At 43.0% G+C, this 18,248-nt stretch overlaps 1 protein-coding gene and 1 long non-coding RNA gene across 2 annotated transcripts in view; one reads left to right on the top strand and one right to left on the bottom strand.

Moving 5' to 3' along the window:
- Positions 1-18,248, bottom strand: part of LOC129704084 (uncharacterized) — a 34,917-nt gene that overhangs the window by 14,351 nt on the left and 2,318 nt on the right. The window lies entirely within an intron of this gene.
- The window catches only part of smc3 (structural maintenance of chromosomes 3), a 63,889-nt gene continuing 63,328 nt past the window's right edge, over positions 17,688-18,248 (top strand). Inside the window, exon 1 of the mRNA XM_055646967.1 lies at positions 17,688-17,943. Coding sequence (XP_055502942.1) covers positions 17,929-17,943 — 15 coding nt within the window. The 5' untranslated portion in view covers positions 17,688-17,928. The remainder of the gene's footprint in view (positions 17,944-18,248) is intronic.

Here is an 18,248-nt window from a genome sequence, read left to right as displayed (position 1 = left end):
CCTGGAGAAAATGGATAGGTGACATTTCAGGTTTCACCCGAAGAAGGGTCTTGACCTGAAACTTCACCTATCCATGTTCCCCAGGGAAGCTGCCTGACCCGTTAAGTTACTCCAGCACATTGTGTTCATCTTCTTATGTCATTTTATAACTACATCTAGAACGTTTAACTTTACATTGCTCCTACTTGCAATGTTTTCAAACATTGTACGATATTATTTTCGAGCATACATTTGTACAATATATTGCTTTTCTGATATGACTGAGATGGTATAAAATCTGTTCTAGGTTAGCTACATATACTGGAACCTGTCATTGTAAAAAACTGTCAGCTTATCACAACTTTGGAATTTACAAAATTCCATCATACATTTATCAACCCTTTCTCTCTTTGCACTATTTGCCTTGGTCCTTCCAGAAAATTTACCAATTTAATAAAATGTCAGAACGAGTGAAGGTTGGCAGTTAAAATGCTCATTCTATGTGCAAAGAGTTGGTTGGAGATGTTTTGTTTAAAATAGCTTTTCTGAACAACACCTCACCCAAAAGCCAAACCCATATCCCTCCCCTCCCAAATGAATCAGGAAACTGCCCACTTCCTTTTCCAATGATTCAATGTTCATGTGTGGCAATTCCTGTAAAGCTGCTTCATTTACAATTCAAAATGTCACAACTTTTCATTTTTCATGCTTCTTTGACAATGAATTCTCTATCTTACAAAACGTTTAAAAGCTGTCAAAGGTTATGTCATCCCACTTATCTGTACAATTATGAGATCAACAGTAGAGCTATCTACCTTAGAATTATTCCCCTCTTTGTTCCACCCCTTTGAGTATTCGTGCACTTCCAAATGCAATTGAACTGTCTTCAATAGCCGTTTGTAATAATGCATTCCGCACACTGTGTGGGCAACATAGTGGTGCAGCAGTAGATGGTGTAGCTGCTGTCTTGCAGCATCAGAGACCCAGGATCGATCCTGACTACGGACACTGCCTGTACGGAATTTGTACCTACTCCCCGTGACAGCATGTATTTTCCCTGGGTTCTCCGGTTTCCTCCCACATTCCAAAAATGTACAGTTTGTAGGTTAAATGGCTATGGTAAATATCGCAAATTGTCCCTGGTGTGTAGGATTGTGCTAGTATACGGGGATCGCTGATCGGCACGGACTAAATGGGCCAAAGGGCCTGTTTCTACACTGTATCTCTAAACAAAAATAAACTGTGGACGTCATTGTAATCATCTTTCTGCTGACTGATTAGCATACAACAAAAAGCTTTTCACTGTACCTCGGTACAAGTGACAACAAACTAAACTAAACTAAAACTAAAACTAAAGAATTCAAAACTCCTCTTGGCACTTCTAGGTTATTCTGATTCAGGTTATTTTTGCACCAATTTTATCCTATAATTATTGAATTAAACAATTAATAAACAGTTCAAAATTAGAATCTTGTTTAAAATTAAATTAGCAAATATAGTAATTTTTTTTTCAATTTTGTTTTGGATAGTGGGCATTGCTAGCATATGTGTTGTCCATGACAAAGTGGAGGTGAATGTAGCAAATGTAAATTAAAGATAGTGGTCTATAATCTTAAATGCACACACCCTTGGTGCTGATTACCCAATGATTGGAAGTTATCCACCCATGTTTATGCTTTTACAGGGAGTGATGAATCCATTTCCTCACAGAGGTCGTGTGAACAGCAAACCAAGCATATTCACGAACGGAAAGACACAAAGTGCTGGAGTAACTCAGCGGGTCAGGCAGCGTCTCTGGAGAACATGGATAGGTGACTTTTCGGGTCGGGAACCTTCTTCTGATTGATTGCCTCCAACGAAAGACAGAAAATGTTGGAGTAACTCAGCGGGTCAACCAGCATATCTGGAGGACACAAAATGTACAAGAAACTCAGTGCGTCAGACACAAAATGGTTGAGTAACTCAGATTAATGAGAAGGTGAGGTGCTGGAGGTGTTGGATGGGGAAACAAATGATCCAACCACCATGGTGAGCTGACATTCCAACAATAATATCAATAACATTGGACATGCAGACAAAAAAGCCTTTCCCATATTTGATTTCACAATCATTTGCAAATCTCCCTCAGTGTGGGTTGTATTTCTCACTACAATTCCATCCTTGCAAGTAACCAGATATGCTGGACATTAAGTGTAGGTGAGTATTCAAACACAGAAAAGAACTGGATAATGAAAGGCCTGGCTAGACTGGATGCGGAGATGCAGTGGCGGACTGGCCAGGGTGTCAGCTTGCCCGATGGCGTGGGCCCCTGATGAAGTGGGCCCCCTTTGTCTCCTGGCAACCAATATTTTTAGACCCAGTCCGCCACTGAGGAGAGGATGTTTCCAGTAGTGGGAGAGTCTCGGACCAAAGGATCCAGCCTCAGAATAAAAGGAGATACCCCTAGAAAGGAGATGAGGAGAAATTTCTTTAGCAAGAGGGTGGTGAAAGCTAATGGCATGTTGGCCTTCATAACAAGAGAAGTTGAGTATAGGGGCAAAAGCCGCTCTGCAGTTGTACAGGGCCCTAGTGAGACCACACCTGGGGTATTGCGTGCAGATTTGTTCTCCAAATTTGAGGAAGGACATTCTTGCCATTGAGGGAGTGCAGCGTAGGTTCACAAGGTTAATTCCCGGGATTGCAGGACTGTCATATGTTGAAAGAATGGAGTGACTGGGCTTGTATACACTGGAATTTAGAAGGTTGAGAGGAGATCTTATTGAAACATATAAGATTATTAAGGGATTGGACACGCTTGAGGCAGGAAACATGTTCCCAATGTTGGAGGAGTCCAGAACCAGTACCACAATTTAAGAATAAACGGTAGGCCATTTAGAACGGAAATGAGTAACAACTTTTTCACACAGACAGTTGTGAATCTGTGGAATTCTCTGCCTCAGAAGGCAGTGGAGGCCAATTCTCTGGATGCTTTCAAGAGAGAATTAGATAGAGCCCTTAAAGATACTGGAGTCAAGGGATGTAGTGAGAAGGCAGGAACGGGGTACTGATTGTGGATAATCAGCCATGATTATAGTGATTGGTGGTGCTGGCTCGAAGGGCCGAATGGCCTACTCCTGCCCCTATTGTCTATTGAATCCTTGGAATTCATTGCCACAGACGGTGGTGGAGGCCAAATGATTGGGTAATTTTAAAGCAGGGATAAATCTTGATTAATCAAGGCATCAATGGTTATGGGGGAGGAAGCAGGAGAATGGGATTGAGAGGGAAACAATTTTTTTTCATGATCGAATAGCAGAGCAGACTCGATGGGCAGAAATGCGTAATTCTGCTCCTATGTCTTAAGATGAATGAATCAATGAATAAAAGGGGAAGATGTCAGATTTTTACACCTGGTGTCTAGGCAGAAGGTTCAGGAAATCTGGCTTCCCGCAGTCCACTAAATAAGTGAAAATTCACAAGAGAAATTATTTTTGCCAGTTTGTTCTGTGAAGGGATTGAATTTACTGTTTTGTGGCAGCTTTAAAATAGAACAACGTCCCAGGGTAATTGACAGAGGCGTAATCAGACTGATCCATCATTCACTATCTTGTGCAATTTGAGGCAATTGCTGCAATTATTTAGGCCTGGAAATGCTAGCTTTGTTTGTAACACCCACTCCCCATGACGGAAGAAAGAAAATTATCTGGTTTCCATCATGGGAGTAATTTGTCATGAGTGTGTGTAGGCATTTGGAATGAAACGACTGCCTGACTGCGGGGTCATTAAAATACACCCAGGCAAAAGCAAAAGCTAAATCCCTACCAGTAGTTTAGTTTAGTTTATTGTTATTGTCACATGTACCAAGGTACAGTGAACAGCATCTTTGTTGTGCGCTACCCAGTCAGCGAGAAGACAATACATGATTACGATCAAACCGTCCACAGAGTACAGATACAGGATGAGGGAATAACATTTAGTGCAAGATAAAGTCCAGTAAAATCCAATTAAAGATGATTGGAAGGCCTCCAACGAGGTAGAGAGAAGGTCAGGGCCGCTCTCTAGTTGGTGAGAGGACAGTTCAGTTACCTGATAACAGCTGGGAAGAAACTGTCCTTGAATCGGGAAGTATGAGTTTTCCCACTTCTGCACCACTTGCCTGATATGAGAGGGGAGAAGAGGGAGTGAGCAGGGTGAGATTGATAATTGATTGTGCTGCTGGCCTTGACTATAGTTACATTCTTGTTTAGTTTGATTTCTTTTGATTTCGTTTAGTTAATTTACATTTGCTACATTCACCTCCACTTTGTCATGGACAACACATATGCTAGCAATGCCCGCTATCCAAAACAAAATTGAAAAAAAATTACTATATTTGCTAATTTAATTTTAAACAAGATTCTAATTTTGAACTGTTTATTAATTGTTTAATTCAATAATTATAGGATAAAATTGGTGCAAAAATAACCTGAATCAGAATAACCTAGACGTGCCAAGAGGAGTTTTGAATTCTTTAGTTTTAGTTTTAGTTTAGTTTAGTTTATTGTCACGTGTACCGAGGTACAGTGAAAAGCTTTTTGTATTACTGTATCTCGGTATGTGACAAAATACTAAACCAAACTAAGCTGAACTAAATAGTAGTGGTTTGTAAAATACATGTCATCCCACTTTCCCATCCTACACACTAGGGGCAATTTGCGATGGCCAATTCAACTACAAACCTGCACATCTTTGGAATGTGGAAGGAAACCGGAGCACCCGGGAAAAACCAACTTGGTCACAGTGAGAATGTACAAACTCCGCACAGACAGCACCCGCAGTCAGGATCGAATCTGGGTCTCTGGTGCTGGGAGACAGTAGCTCAACTGCTGTGTCACTGTGCCACCCTTATGTTTTATGCAAAATCTATACTAACTCCATTGAAGAGATTCTTCTATTGTATGTCATCTAATTTGTTAAATTTCATCTTTGCATCATCCTGGCAAATGATCTCACTTGGAGGTGGGAGATAAATGCAGATTGTTGTTGTTGAAGTAGCAGTAACTGTAACTACACAGCCAGTTCCTGATTGTTAGGTTCATTTATAGACAGTCTGTACAAGTGTAGCCTTTGGAAAATCCTCCAAAGTACCTCTTTATCAGTTACATTCACACTTGTAAATGATTGAACTAGAAACAGAAGAAATTTGAGTTGTTGAAGCCCTTTATAATATCTGGGTGATCTCAAATTTAAAACCCTAACTCATTGCAAATATCTTTGCCATGTTGCAAAATATGTACAATTTGATATAACCAAATAATAAAATAATCTCATTGAAATGTCTTGCTTGGGTCTTTCTGTTCCCCAGCAATTATGAAGGACTTAGACACAAAATGCTGGAGTAATTCAACGGGACAAACAGTTTCTCTGGATAGAAGGAATGAGTGATGTTTCGGGTCGAGACCCTTCATCAGACTGTCATTTCTTCTATCCAGAGATGCTATCTGTCCGACTGAATTACTCCAGCATTTGGTGTCTTTCTTCAGTGTAAACCTGCACCTGCAGTTACTTCCTCTGCATTACGAAGAACTTCATGGAAGGGGCTGTGAGTGGAAAATGTGAATGTTATTGATACCAAAAAGTCTCAGTGAACAGAGTTCCCTGAGGAAAATAATATTCTTGAAGAGTTTACAGAGACGTAATAATTGCACAGATGTATTGTATGTGACATTTAAAATGTAGAAATATGGAGTAAAGAATTTAACGCTAAAAATAGCAAATTTGATTATACTTTAAAGGGCATTTAATTTAAAAAGGGAAAAAGGCCTGTGAGAGCTTCAAGATTGCTGAAGTTGTTAAATTAAATGTCAATGGTTGTTGAAGCAAATAGGACCTTGTTTGGAGGAGAAGATCGACAAAACAATGATGTAGAACATAGAACACAGAACATAGAGCAATGCAGCACAGGAACAGGCCCTTCGGCCCACAAAGTCTGCCGAACATGGTGCCTAGATCACCACTTATCTGCCTACCGATATTCCTCCATTCCCTGCATATCAATATGCCTGTCTAAAACTATTTTAAATAAATATCAAACTTGCATGAAACATGAGTCCTGAGTGACTGTATAAATCTGGTCAATGTATTTATCAAAGGAAATGACAAGGGTTTGATGGAAATAAATAATGGGTACATTTTTTAGCTTATTGGCTGATCCAACACATCTCTCTCTTTCTGTCTCTCTCTCTCCCACTCCCTCTCTCCATCTATCTGTCTGTCCCTCTTCATCTCTCTCTCTATCTATCTCTCTCTCTCTCTCTCTCTCTCTCAACAGTATGCAGAACAATATTTTCACTTGAACACTCAACTTTCTCTCTCTCTCTATTTCATCATCTCCACAGTTACCTTGGCATTGTCAGATTGCCTCTTTGGCATCATTATTGATGTGTCAGCCCCCCAGCTGCACCCAAACGCCCCAAATTATTGCCAGGACTTACACCCCCTCAGCCCAGACATGAATGGAAACCTGGAATCGGAGCTGTTGTAGTAAGATGCCACTAGCCTACAGACTACAGCCAACTTAAATTAAATTAAAAACCTGCCACTCAAACTGATACTTCCGCAAAGCTCTTTAATAAACATGGTGGATGTGATTTCCCCTTCATGGTGTTATTCTGATTCTATTTGATCAAATTAGATTTTACAAATGTCTGCTATTTCCTCTTTGATAATTGATCACAATTTCGCCACCTCCAACGGGATCCCAGCACTGTTCGCAATTTTCCCATCTCTACCCCTTTTCACCTTCCGCAGAGACTGTTCCCTCCACAACTCCCTGGTTAACTCATCCATTCCCAACCAAACCATCCCCACACCAGGTGTCTTTCCCTGCAACCGAAGGGAAAGCAAGACCTGTCGCTATACCTCCTACCTCAACTCTGTCCAGGGACACCGACAGTCCTTTCAGGTTGGGCAGTGGTTCACTTGCACCTCCTCCAACCTATACTACTGTATCCGTTGTTCAAAATGTGGACTCTTATACATCGGCGAGACCAAACGTAGACTGGGCAATCGTTTCGCAGAACACCTTTGCTCAGTCCACCTGATCCTACCTGATCTCCCGGTTGCTAAACACATGAATTCTCCTATCCATTCCCACACAGACTTCTATCCTAGGTCTCTATTGTCAGAGTGAGGCTAAACGCAAATTGGAGGAACAGCATCTGATATTTTGCTTGGACAGCTTACAGCCGAGTGGTATGAAAATTGATTTCTCCCACTTCAGGAAGACCCAGCATTCCCTCTCTCTCTATCCCTCCCCCACCCAAGTCAAACTAGCTTCTCGTTTTTACCCAACAAACAGCTAACAATGGCCAGTTTCCTTTATCATTGTTAACTTGTTGCATATCTTTCATTCATTGTTCGTTATCTCTCAACATCATCGTCTATGCCTAACCAGCCTGAAGAAGGGTCTCGACCGGAAATGTCACCCATTCCTTCTCCCCAGAGATGCTGCTTGTCCCACTGAGTTACTCCAGCTTTTTGTGTCTAGTCTTCTCTTTGACAGGATAACATTCAAACACAAGCTTTTCACTGTGTCTCGGTACATGTAACAATAGTAAACTAAATGACACTAATCAAAACTGAACTCATCAAGCAAGGTAGTCGGCTCAAGGGAAAAATAGTCATGGGGATAAAATGTGGACATTCCAGTGATATCTCTGGTATGTGAAAAAATAAATAGGTAGATGAATAGAACAAGTTCTTCTTCCTTCTCAGTAAACATCATAACTCTTTGAATTCCATGTAAATTAATAGCAAAAGCATCCCATTCAACATGCAACATGCTTGATGCTCTAAAGCAGTAAACTGTTCAATAGATATGTTGTTCAAGATATATAAAGAGAGATAGACAATAGACAATATGGGCATGGGTAGGCCATTCAGCCCTTCGAGCCAGCACCACCATTCACTGTGATCATGGCTGATCATCCACAATCAGTATCTTGTTCCTGCCTTCTCCCCATACCCCTTGACTCCGCCATCTTTAAGAGCTCTATCTAACTTTCTCTTGAAAGCATCCAGGGAATTGGCCTCCACTGCTTTCTGAGGCAGAGTATTCCACAGATTCACAACTCTCTGGGTGAAAATGTTTTTCCTCATCTATGTTCTAAATGGCCTATCCCTTATTCTTGTTCTGGACACCCTGATGTTCCGGACTCCCCAAACATCAGGAACATGTTTCCTGCCTCTAGCGTGTTCAATCCCTTGAAAATCTTATATGTTTCAATAAGATCCCTTCTCATCCTTCTAAATTCCTAATGAACAAGGACACCCAGATCTCGTTGAACTCCTCTTTTCCTAATGACACCATTCAGATAATAATCTGCCTTCCTGTTCTTGCCACCAAAGTGGATAACCTCATATTTATCCACATTAATCTGCCATGCATCTGGCCACTCACCCAACCTGTTCAAGTCACCCTCTATCTTCATAGCATCCACCTCACAGTTCACACTGCTGCCCAGCGTTGTGTTATCTGCAAATTTGCTAATCTATCTATCTATCTATCTATATATATATAAAACTCAAATCCGTCCGTCCGCCTGCAGTACGGATCCCTTCCTGCCTTTCGATTCGTGCCCGATACTCGCAGATGTCCAATCGGAATGGCCGATGCTCGCAGATGTCCAATCGGAATGGATTCATTTGCATGTACGGCTGCCGGCTGCATTTCTTCCTTTGATTCATTGCCACGCCCAATCCAGACGCTCAATCTCCGAGATATTTTCCATTTCGGTAGAGATTTCGCTTTTCTTTTTAAGTATCCGCTCCTCATTTCATTTCGTCGTGTTGAAGTACATGTTTTTAATCAAATCCTTCTCCCCCCCCCCCCCCCCACCCACCCCCCCAAGTATTTCAAAAATAAACAGGCTTCTCCATTTACATGTCAGCTTCCAACACACTTCGAAACAAAGTTGCAAGAGAGGAACACTGAACTTTTCACTGCTGCAGCAGGCAGGGGAGGGCTGCAATCTTACATTTGGGAACGGGCTCAGTTCCAATGGAGGAGACGGGTGCATGGTGGAATATTGGGTTGGGGGATCACACCATTGGGGGAGCAGACCCAACGGGTCTGCACTTGGTCTAGTATATCTATAAAACTCTGGGGCTATCCGTCCGGCTGCCGTCCGGATCCCTTCCTGCCTTTTGATTCGTGCCCGATACTCGCAGATGTCCAATCAGAATGGCCGATGCTCGCAGATGTCCAATCGGAATGGATCCATTTGCATGTACGGCTGCCGGCTGCATTTCTTCCTTTGATTCATTGCCACGCCCAATCCAGACGCTCAATCTCCAAGATCTTTTCCATTTTGGTAGAGATTTCGCTTTTCTTTCTAAGTATCCGCTCCTCATTACATTTCGTCGTGTTGAAGTACACGTTTTTAATCAAATCCTTCTCCCCCCCCCCCCACAAGTATTTCAACAATAAACGGCTTCTCCATTTACATGTCAGCTTCCAACACACTTCGAAACAAAGTTGCAAGACAGGAACATTCTGAACTTTTCACTGCTGCAGCAGGCAGGGGAGGTGCCATTGGAATTACTGCTGAGGGAGGCAGGGCAGCGCTGGAATCTTACTTTTGAGAACGGCTTCAGTTCCATTGAAGGAGACGGGTGCATGGTGGAATATTGGGTTGGGGGATCACACCATTGCGGGAGCAGACCCAACGGGTCTGCACTTGGTCTAGTGTTACTTTAAATCCCTTCATCTAAATCATTAATGTATATTGTAAATAGCTGCGGTCCTAGCACCGAGCCTTGCGGTACCCCAGTCACTGCCTGCCATTCTGAAAGGGACCCGTTAATCCCTATTCTATGTTTCCAGTCTGCCAACCAATTTTCTATCCATGTCAGTACCCTATCCGAATGCCATGTGCTCTAATTTTGCCCACTAATCTACTATGTGGGACCTTATCAAAGGCATTCTGAAAGTCCAGGTACACTACATCCACTGACTTTCCCTTGTCCATTTTCCTAGTTACATTCTTAAATATTCCATAAGATTTGTCAAGCATGATTTCCCCTTCGTAAATCCATGCTGACTCGGACCGACCCTGTTACTGGTATCCAAATGTTCCGCTATTTCATCTTTAATAATTGACTCCAGCATCTTCCCCACCACCGATGTCAGGCTAACTGGTCTATATTTCCCTGCTTTCTTTCTCCCTCCTTTCTTAAAAAGTGGGATAACATTAGCTACCCTCCAATCCACAGGAACTGATCCTGATTATATAGAACATTGGAAAATGATCACCAATGCGTCCACAATTTCTAGAGCCACTTCCTTAAGTACCCTGGAATGCAGACCATCGGGCCTTGGGGACTTATCAGACTTCAGTCCCACTAGTCTACCCAACACCATTTCCTACCTAACGCGAATTTCCTTCAGTTCCTCCGTAACCCCAGGTCCTCTGGCCATGAGTATATCTGGGAGATTGTTTGTGTCTTCCTTAGTGAAGACAGATCCAAAGTACCTGTTCAACACATGTCCCATTTCCTTGTTCCCCAAAATAATTTCACCTGTTTATGTCTACATGGGTCCAACTTTGGTCTTAACTAATTTTTTCCTCTTCACATATCTAAAGAAGCTTTTACTATCCTCCTTTATATTCTTTGCGAGTTAACCTTTGTACCTCATCTTTTCTCCCCCTATTGCCTTTTTAGTTATCTTCTGTTGCTCTTTAAAAGTTTCTAAATCCGCTGGCTTCCCACTCGTCTTTGCTATGTTATACCTCTTTAATTTTTATACTGTCCTTGATTTCACTTGTCAGCCAGTCGCCCCTTAGTATCTTTCTTCCTATTTGGAATGAACTGATCCTGCAACTTCTCTATTATTCCCAGAAATACCTGCCATTGTTGTTTCACTGTCATCCCTGCTGGGGTCTCTTTCCAGTCAACTTTGGCCAGCTCCTCCCTCATGCCTCCATAGACCCTTTGCTCAACTGTAATTCTGACACTTCCGATTTTCCCTTCTCCCTCTCAAACTGTAGCTTAAAACTTATCACATTATGGTCACTACCTCCAAATGGCTCCTTTACTTTGAGTTCCCCTATCAAACCCAGTTCATTATACAACACTAAATCCGGAATTGCCTTCTCCCTGGTAGGCTGCAGTACAAGCTGCTCTAAGAATCAATCTCAGAGGCACTGATGAGAACAGTGGTTAGAGGTTGGAAATGATTGAGGACATCTGGCCTGCTATGTTCAAAAGCATTTAACAAGATCATCACTCACATAATTTAATTCCTGTGATCTGATTATCATCAAAAGGAAGCTGATTGGTACAATGTAAATTCAATTAAAGTTGTCCCTATCAAGAATGGATTCTTTAGTCTGTTGTTTATAGTAGGTCACAAAAGGATGGATTTTTAAACATGTTTATCATCTTCTCAACTTTGTGGAAGTTACCAGGGCAGCTAGTTTGGGCTAACATAAGGTAAATAATGGTAGGCATGACTTACAGCAGAAATCAATCTGCATCATTTCACTGAATGGTTTGGTTTTCTTCCCTAAACAGAATTACGCATTTAATTAATCAGATAATTAACTGGTAAGTGGATGTCATACAGTGAAGATTGTTCCCGATGTTGGGGAAGTCCAGAACAAGGGGTCACCGTTTAAGGACAAGGGGGAAATCTTTTAGGACCGAGATGAGAAAAACATTTTTCACACAGAGAGTGGTGAATCTGTGGAATTCTCTGCCACAGAAGGTAGTTGAGGCCAGTTCATTGGCTATATTTAAAAGGGAGTTAGATGTGGCCCTTGTGGCTAAAGGTATGGAGAGAAGGCAGGAACAGGATACTGAGTTGGATGATCAGCCATAATCATATTGAATGGCGGTGCAGGCTCGAAGGGCCAAATGGCCTACTCCTGCACCTAATTTCTATGTTTCTATGTTTCTATGAAATGCGATATATTCCATGAGAAAAGAATAGCGTTCTCAAAATAATTTATTGAATTGTTGGAATTGGTCAAGGATTACTCAGGAACATTGGGTAGGAACGAAAAAAAACCGATCACTTTGCAAGTGACTAACTATGGCAAACCATAGTTATTGGGATCATAGACACTGGGAGTAAGTTGGTTAATTCATGAGGGTTGGATGCATCATCTACCCAAGTTTTTATTTAAACCCAGAATGATATCATCTTTTCCCCAGCCAACAATGAGCCATTATCGGCTCCACCCTTCCTTGGTCATCTGTTGCCGACCCTGCTTCCTTCTGACCTTTTCCTACCCCCAGTTCGCTCCCCTCTACTTTCAGTCTGAAGAAGGGTCCAGGCCCATCATTTTTTCGTCAGAGATGCTGCCTGACCCACTGAGTTACTCAAGCACTTTATGTTTATCTACGATATAGAGTCATCTATGTATATTAACTCTGTTCCACTGCCTCAGGTAAACATTTTACTCTACCACTGTGGCTGTGCCTTCAAGTGACTGAACCCCACAAATCCCCAGAACATCTATACCTCACGTTCCACGATCCTCCTGAAAATCCATCGTTTTGACTAGTCTCTAAAGAAGTGATTAAATGCATGGGTTGAGGCAGGGCAGGTGGGTGATGGGGGAATTGGATGGGAGGGGTAAATAAGCTGTGGTATGTCCCTCCTAAAATCATCTAAAATAAAGATGAAAGATTAGCGTTGCAGACTTTTAATTTCAAGTTCAAGTTCAAGTTCAAGAGTTCAAGAGAGTTTATTGTCTTGTGTCCCGGATAGGACAATGAAATTCTTGCTTTGCTTCAGCACAACAGAATATTGCAGGCATAAATAAATACAGAACAAATCAGTGTGTCCATATAACATTGAATATATATATATATATATATATATATATATATATATATTTTTTTTTAATTTATAATTTATATATATATATATATATATATATATATATATATATATACACACACACACACACACACACACACACACACACATATATATATATATATATATATATATATACACACACACACACATAATTTGTTACTTTTTTCACGTGTGCATGTCCCTCTGAAAACAGGCAAAGTTAAATTCCTAACCATGTTCCTGATTAAATTATTTTAACTTAGAGTAACATGCTACCGAACAGTTGGTTTGTGTACATATAAACTCTAAATTTAATTTATTAATTTCCCATGCAGAATAGAAATGTGATCGTGGGAATTAATTTATAAATTTCCTTTCCATGTTTTTTTATTAATACAATTTGTCCTATAGGCAGGCCTTCGTTAGATTCTATTCATGTCTTCCTCTGTGTTTGTTGTCTCACTGTGGCTAATTTTCCTTTGAACTTCACTATTGTCTTTTTTTTAGATCTAAACCCACCACTTTACGCAATCACTTTGCTATCTGCATTCGCATTGTCCTGTAAATGGACTCGGTGCTGCTTCTCACTGGATCACCTCAACTCTTTCAGGTGGTGAACCAAGAACCCGGGCAGTGTTGCTTCAGAATAAAGTGCTACCCCAATGAGGAGGATTTTATTTTTCAGTGATAATAAATCTTTGGAATCCTCTATTGCCGAGAGCTTTATTGGATGAGCCATTGATTATGTTCAAGGGTGAGATGGATTTCAGATGTAAGTGTTCTGGGGACCAGGCAGATTTAGACTTTACTTTAGAATTTAGATATATAGCGCAGAAACAGTCACTTCAACGCACTGAGTCCATACCGTCCAGTACACTAGCACTATCCTACACACTAGGGTCAATTTACTAATTTTTTTAGCCTAGCCAATCAACCTACAAACAGCACGTCTTTGTAGCATTTGTGGTTTCTTGTGGCTCCATTTTACTGCTCCGCTGTGAAATCTCCAAAGTATGTCAACTTTGAAGAAGTTCTCCACCTCTCTCCGACGGTTCTGTGAGACCCTCTCTCCCTGCTCCTCCTCCACGATACCTGATCCTCTCCCACTCACTTGCCAGGCTTTGCCTTATCCACACCTCTCTTTTCCAGCTGTCTCCCCCCCTTTCTCCATTAGCCTGAAGAAGGGTCCCCACCCAAAATGTCACATATTCATTCTCTCCACAGTCTTCTGAGTTCCTCCAGCACTTTGTTCCTTTTTGGAGCATCAAACTGTTTTGTCTTGGTGAGGACAAGTGGAAGATTCCATCACCCTATTGACTTTTTTGAGTTGTTTAGGTGGTGGAGAGACTTTGAGGAATCAGAAGGTGAGTCACTTGCCGCATAATACACAGCATCTGATATCTTGCAGCTGTAGCACTTTAGCTAACCCTGTTAAATGTTAACAGTGACTACACTTCAAAGGTATTGCATTAGCTTTAATTGCTTAGGAATGCCCTGAGGATGTAAAGTAATTTATTTCAACATGTTGATTGTCCTATAATTATGATAATGGTTATCTCAGTTCAGCATTGGCTAAGGCCAGTATGTGAAAAAACTAAAGTCGCTGTAGTTTTCTAAAGCTGGACTCAAAAGCACTGCAGTCCCTGAATAGCATGAGTAATTTAGATGCATAATTCAAAACATTGATGTACTTTGGCATTGTGATTATTTCTTCCATCATTAATAAACACTAGACATAAATTCCTGGAATCTTGATGGACAAATTGATCTTTGAAATTCTGATTAACCTGTTATTGTAAAATGAATCATGCCCCAGCAACAGAGTATGAAATGCATTTTGACCCCACATAGTATTTTCCAGATCTAAATGTGACCACAATATTATAAAAATCATGACTTCATAAATAGTGCAGCACAGAGCTGTAGTACTTTTTACGTCTCAGGTGCTCCAATGGATCAATGGTATTTTTTTGTCACATATACTGAGGTACAGTGATTTTTTTTTGCATACAATTCAGTAAAAGTATTATTATACATAAGCACATCTTAGATTCAGCAGGTACACAAAAATGCTGGAGAAACTCAGCGGGTGCAGCAGCATATATGGAGCGAAGGATATAGGCAATGTTTCGGGCCAAAACCCTTCTTCAGACAGGTATGCCTACTTTGAAATCTCTTCAAGGTATGCCTACTTTGAAGAAGTTCTCCTCCTCCCTCCGGAAAAAAATCTCCTTAGATTCAGCAAATGGGCATAGGAATAGTACAGTGAGACATTGTACAAGAGTCGCCATGTTTGGCGCCATTTTCAAATCCCAGTTATTGTGCAGAGTCCTTAACCTGGCCATGAGGCTCATTGTCTTGTGGAGGGAGTTGAAGGGTCGGCCTGGCCAAGCATAGCTGTTGGTGTCCTTCATTGCTGATCTACCGTACCATGCAGCTGCAGGTCTTGTCCCGTCTGTGCGCTCAGCCTCATGGAGTGGCACCTGATCCAGCCAAACCTCAGGCTGCTGCAGGTTCTCCAGTGGCCCACTCCACTATTGAGATGCACTGCACTGCACAGCAAAATACCCACCTGGCTGCTGAAAGTTAAAGGTGGAAGGTAAACTTCGAAAAGGAACTCATAATGTTTTAACAATTATTTTTCCACCTCTGCAAGTGGGCTGGATTGTCGGATGGTTGACAATCTGGTCGCAGGTTTGTTCAGTTGGAGTTGTAGTTGGGAAATGTGGCAAGGGAAAGACTGCAGTAGGCAGGTCTTGCCTCTTTTGCTGTCTCCCATCAGGCAAGAGGTACAACAGTGTAAAAACACATCCCTCCAGATCCAGGGAGAGTTTCTTCTCAGCTGTTAACAGGAAAATTGTCCATGGTGGTTTCCCGAGGCAGCACAGAATGTAGATGGAATCAATGGGGGTGGGGGGGGGGGGGGGGGGGGGGGGGGGGGGGGGGGGGGGGGGGGGGGGGTCGGGGGGGGGGGGGGGGGAAGACTGGTGTTGTGTGTGATGGACTGGGCTACACCCACAATTTCTTATGGTTTTGGGCAGACCAGTTGCAAAACTAAGCCGTGATGCATCCCCACAGGATGCTTTTAACACTGCATCTGTGGAAGTCATTGTCACGTAATAAAGTTGATGTGGGACAGCTGCCCTGCCACCAGCATGTTCGTTATTTCTATATACATATATATTTTTTTTTTCCTGTGTCTAGTTTGGGTGTTTCTCGGTATGTCTTATGTGGGGGGTGGTGGGGAGGGGAAAGGGGGAAACCGCTTCTGGCCGCCTCCTCCATGGAGAGGCGACTTTTTCCATGTCGCCTCCCTCGCGGCCTAACACCATGGATTGGAGCGGCCTTTTCCAGAGATGGGCCCAGAGCATCGGCAACCGGCGCAGTGTGGACTTCCCATCGTGGAGCGGGCGAACCCTTGCCGGGGGTCGCCAGAGAGGAGTGTTCCGATCGCTGGCCTGGTGTCGTTGACATCATGGGACTGTGGTCTGCGGAGCTTCTAGCCTCGGGCTTGGAGTAGACTTATCATCCGGAGCCTGGGATCCTTCGCCAGGGATCGCCGGAAAAGAGCTCCAACCACTGGCATGTGGCCTATAACATCCTGAAGCCGTGGTCTGCGGAGCTTCTAGCCGCGGGCGGGGCGTGGACTTACCATCCGGAGCCTGGAATCCCTCGCCGAGGATCGCCGGAGAAGAGCTCCAACCACTGGCCTGCGGAACCCGCGGACTCTGGTAGGGAAGTGCTGATTCGGGACCTCCAAGCCACGGAGTGTTTCCATCGCCCGTACATCGGGCCGTCTGTAGCAGTGACTACGGAGGATCTATGGCCCTGACCACGGGTGAGCAAAGGAGGACTGGCTGAACTTTGATGCCTTCCACCACAGTGAAGAATGCTGTGGTGGATGTTTGTGTTAAATTTTAGTATGTATCGTGTGTTCTTTTTAAGTGTGTCGCTGCCAGCAAATTGATTTCACTGCATGTGATGTGCATGTGACGAATAAAATTGACTTTGCCTTTGATATGGGAATTGTGGAATAGAAGTTGAAAACGTTACTCAAACAGCAATGGCACAGTTTGTGATTTGGAGCCATGATGGGGTCATTATGATGCACAATAATCGCCATACTGGGTTTGTGCTAATTGCACCCAGACATTAATTGGGCAAAACAAAAAGAGCTGGAGTAACTTAGCAGGTTAGGCAGAATCTGTGAAGGGAATGGAGAGGCAACGTTTCGGGTTGGGAGTCTTCTTCAGACTGACAGATCACGATCAGTCTGAAGAAGGGCCCCGATCCGAAACATCGCCTGTCCATTTTCTCCACAGATGCTGCCTGACTTGCTGAATTTCACTAGCATTTTGTGTTTTGCTCAAGATTCCTGCAGTCTCTTGAATCTCCATACTTAATTCATTAACGTCACTGAGTTTATACATTGAAAGCCTACAACAATATCTAATAATATTCTCAAAAAGAGCGAAAAAAATGGATGGTGGTAAGACTTCCAGCAAAGCCTCGAATATCACTGTACCTTAATACACGTGACAATAAAAGACCTTTGTGAACCAAAATAAAGCCGGCCGGCAGATAATCCGATGACGTTTCCAAAACAGAGTGCGCCTTTAATAAAATGCGCAGGCGCAGTCGCCGAAACCCCAATTGGCGCCGAATCTTTGACCTCACTTGGACCAAACCAATGACAAACGGGGAGGACTGTACACACAATGGAAGGAATGATTTGTTTTTCTTCGTGAATAAAATGATCGCATTAAAATTAAATATTAATCTTCAAACACCATATCAAACATTGGTGAATTGATGCTCTTGTTCCAGTTCTAACCCCGGCATTGTGCTGTCAGTTTTCTGTCCCCCCCCTCCCCCCGCAGTCCCGGGACCCGAGACCGCCGCCACCATCATCGCCATCTTCTCGCCCGCGCAGAGTTTCTGGGTTTTTAATTTATTTTGTTTTCAATCCCTCACGTTTCGGACACTGAATGTTAATAAACGAGGTTTGCTGGGGGTGGGGTGAAAGAATAGACGCCGCCGCCGCCACTTCTGGCCAAGCCCGTTATTAACTAGTGGCGGTGTCGCGGCCGAGGGGTCCGTCCGCCCGCCCGCCCGCAGACATGTACATTAAACAGGTACGAGGCAGCGAGGCCTGGGCGCTGGGGGAGGCCCGAGTGTGGAGGTGGTGGTGGGGAGAGTGGTGGAGCGAGGGCTGGAGATGGAGGGAGGGAGTGAGAGAGAGCTGAGCGATGGGGGTGTGAAGAGAGGAGGCCTTGAGTTGGAGGGAGGGGGAGATGATGGTGGGAAGGCCGGGGTGCTGCTGCCTCATCCCCAGGCAACATCCTAGTGCCTTCTGCCCAGTTTCATTACATCCTTCCTATAGCTGGGTGACCACGGTTGCACACTGTACTCCAAATGTTACAGCTGCATCATGTTGTAC

Source organism: Leucoraja erinacea, chromosome 15 (genome assembly GCF_028641065.1).
Source record: "Leucoraja erinacea ecotype New England chromosome 15, Leri_hhj_1, whole genome shotgun sequence".
In the NCBI taxonomy this organism is placed as follows: domain Eukaryota; kingdom Metazoa; phylum Chordata; class Chondrichthyes; order Rajiformes; family Rajidae; genus Leucoraja; species Leucoraja erinaceus.
The sequence above is the reverse complement of the archived record's forward strand: the minus strand, read 5'-3'. Positions and strand labels throughout refer to the sequence as shown.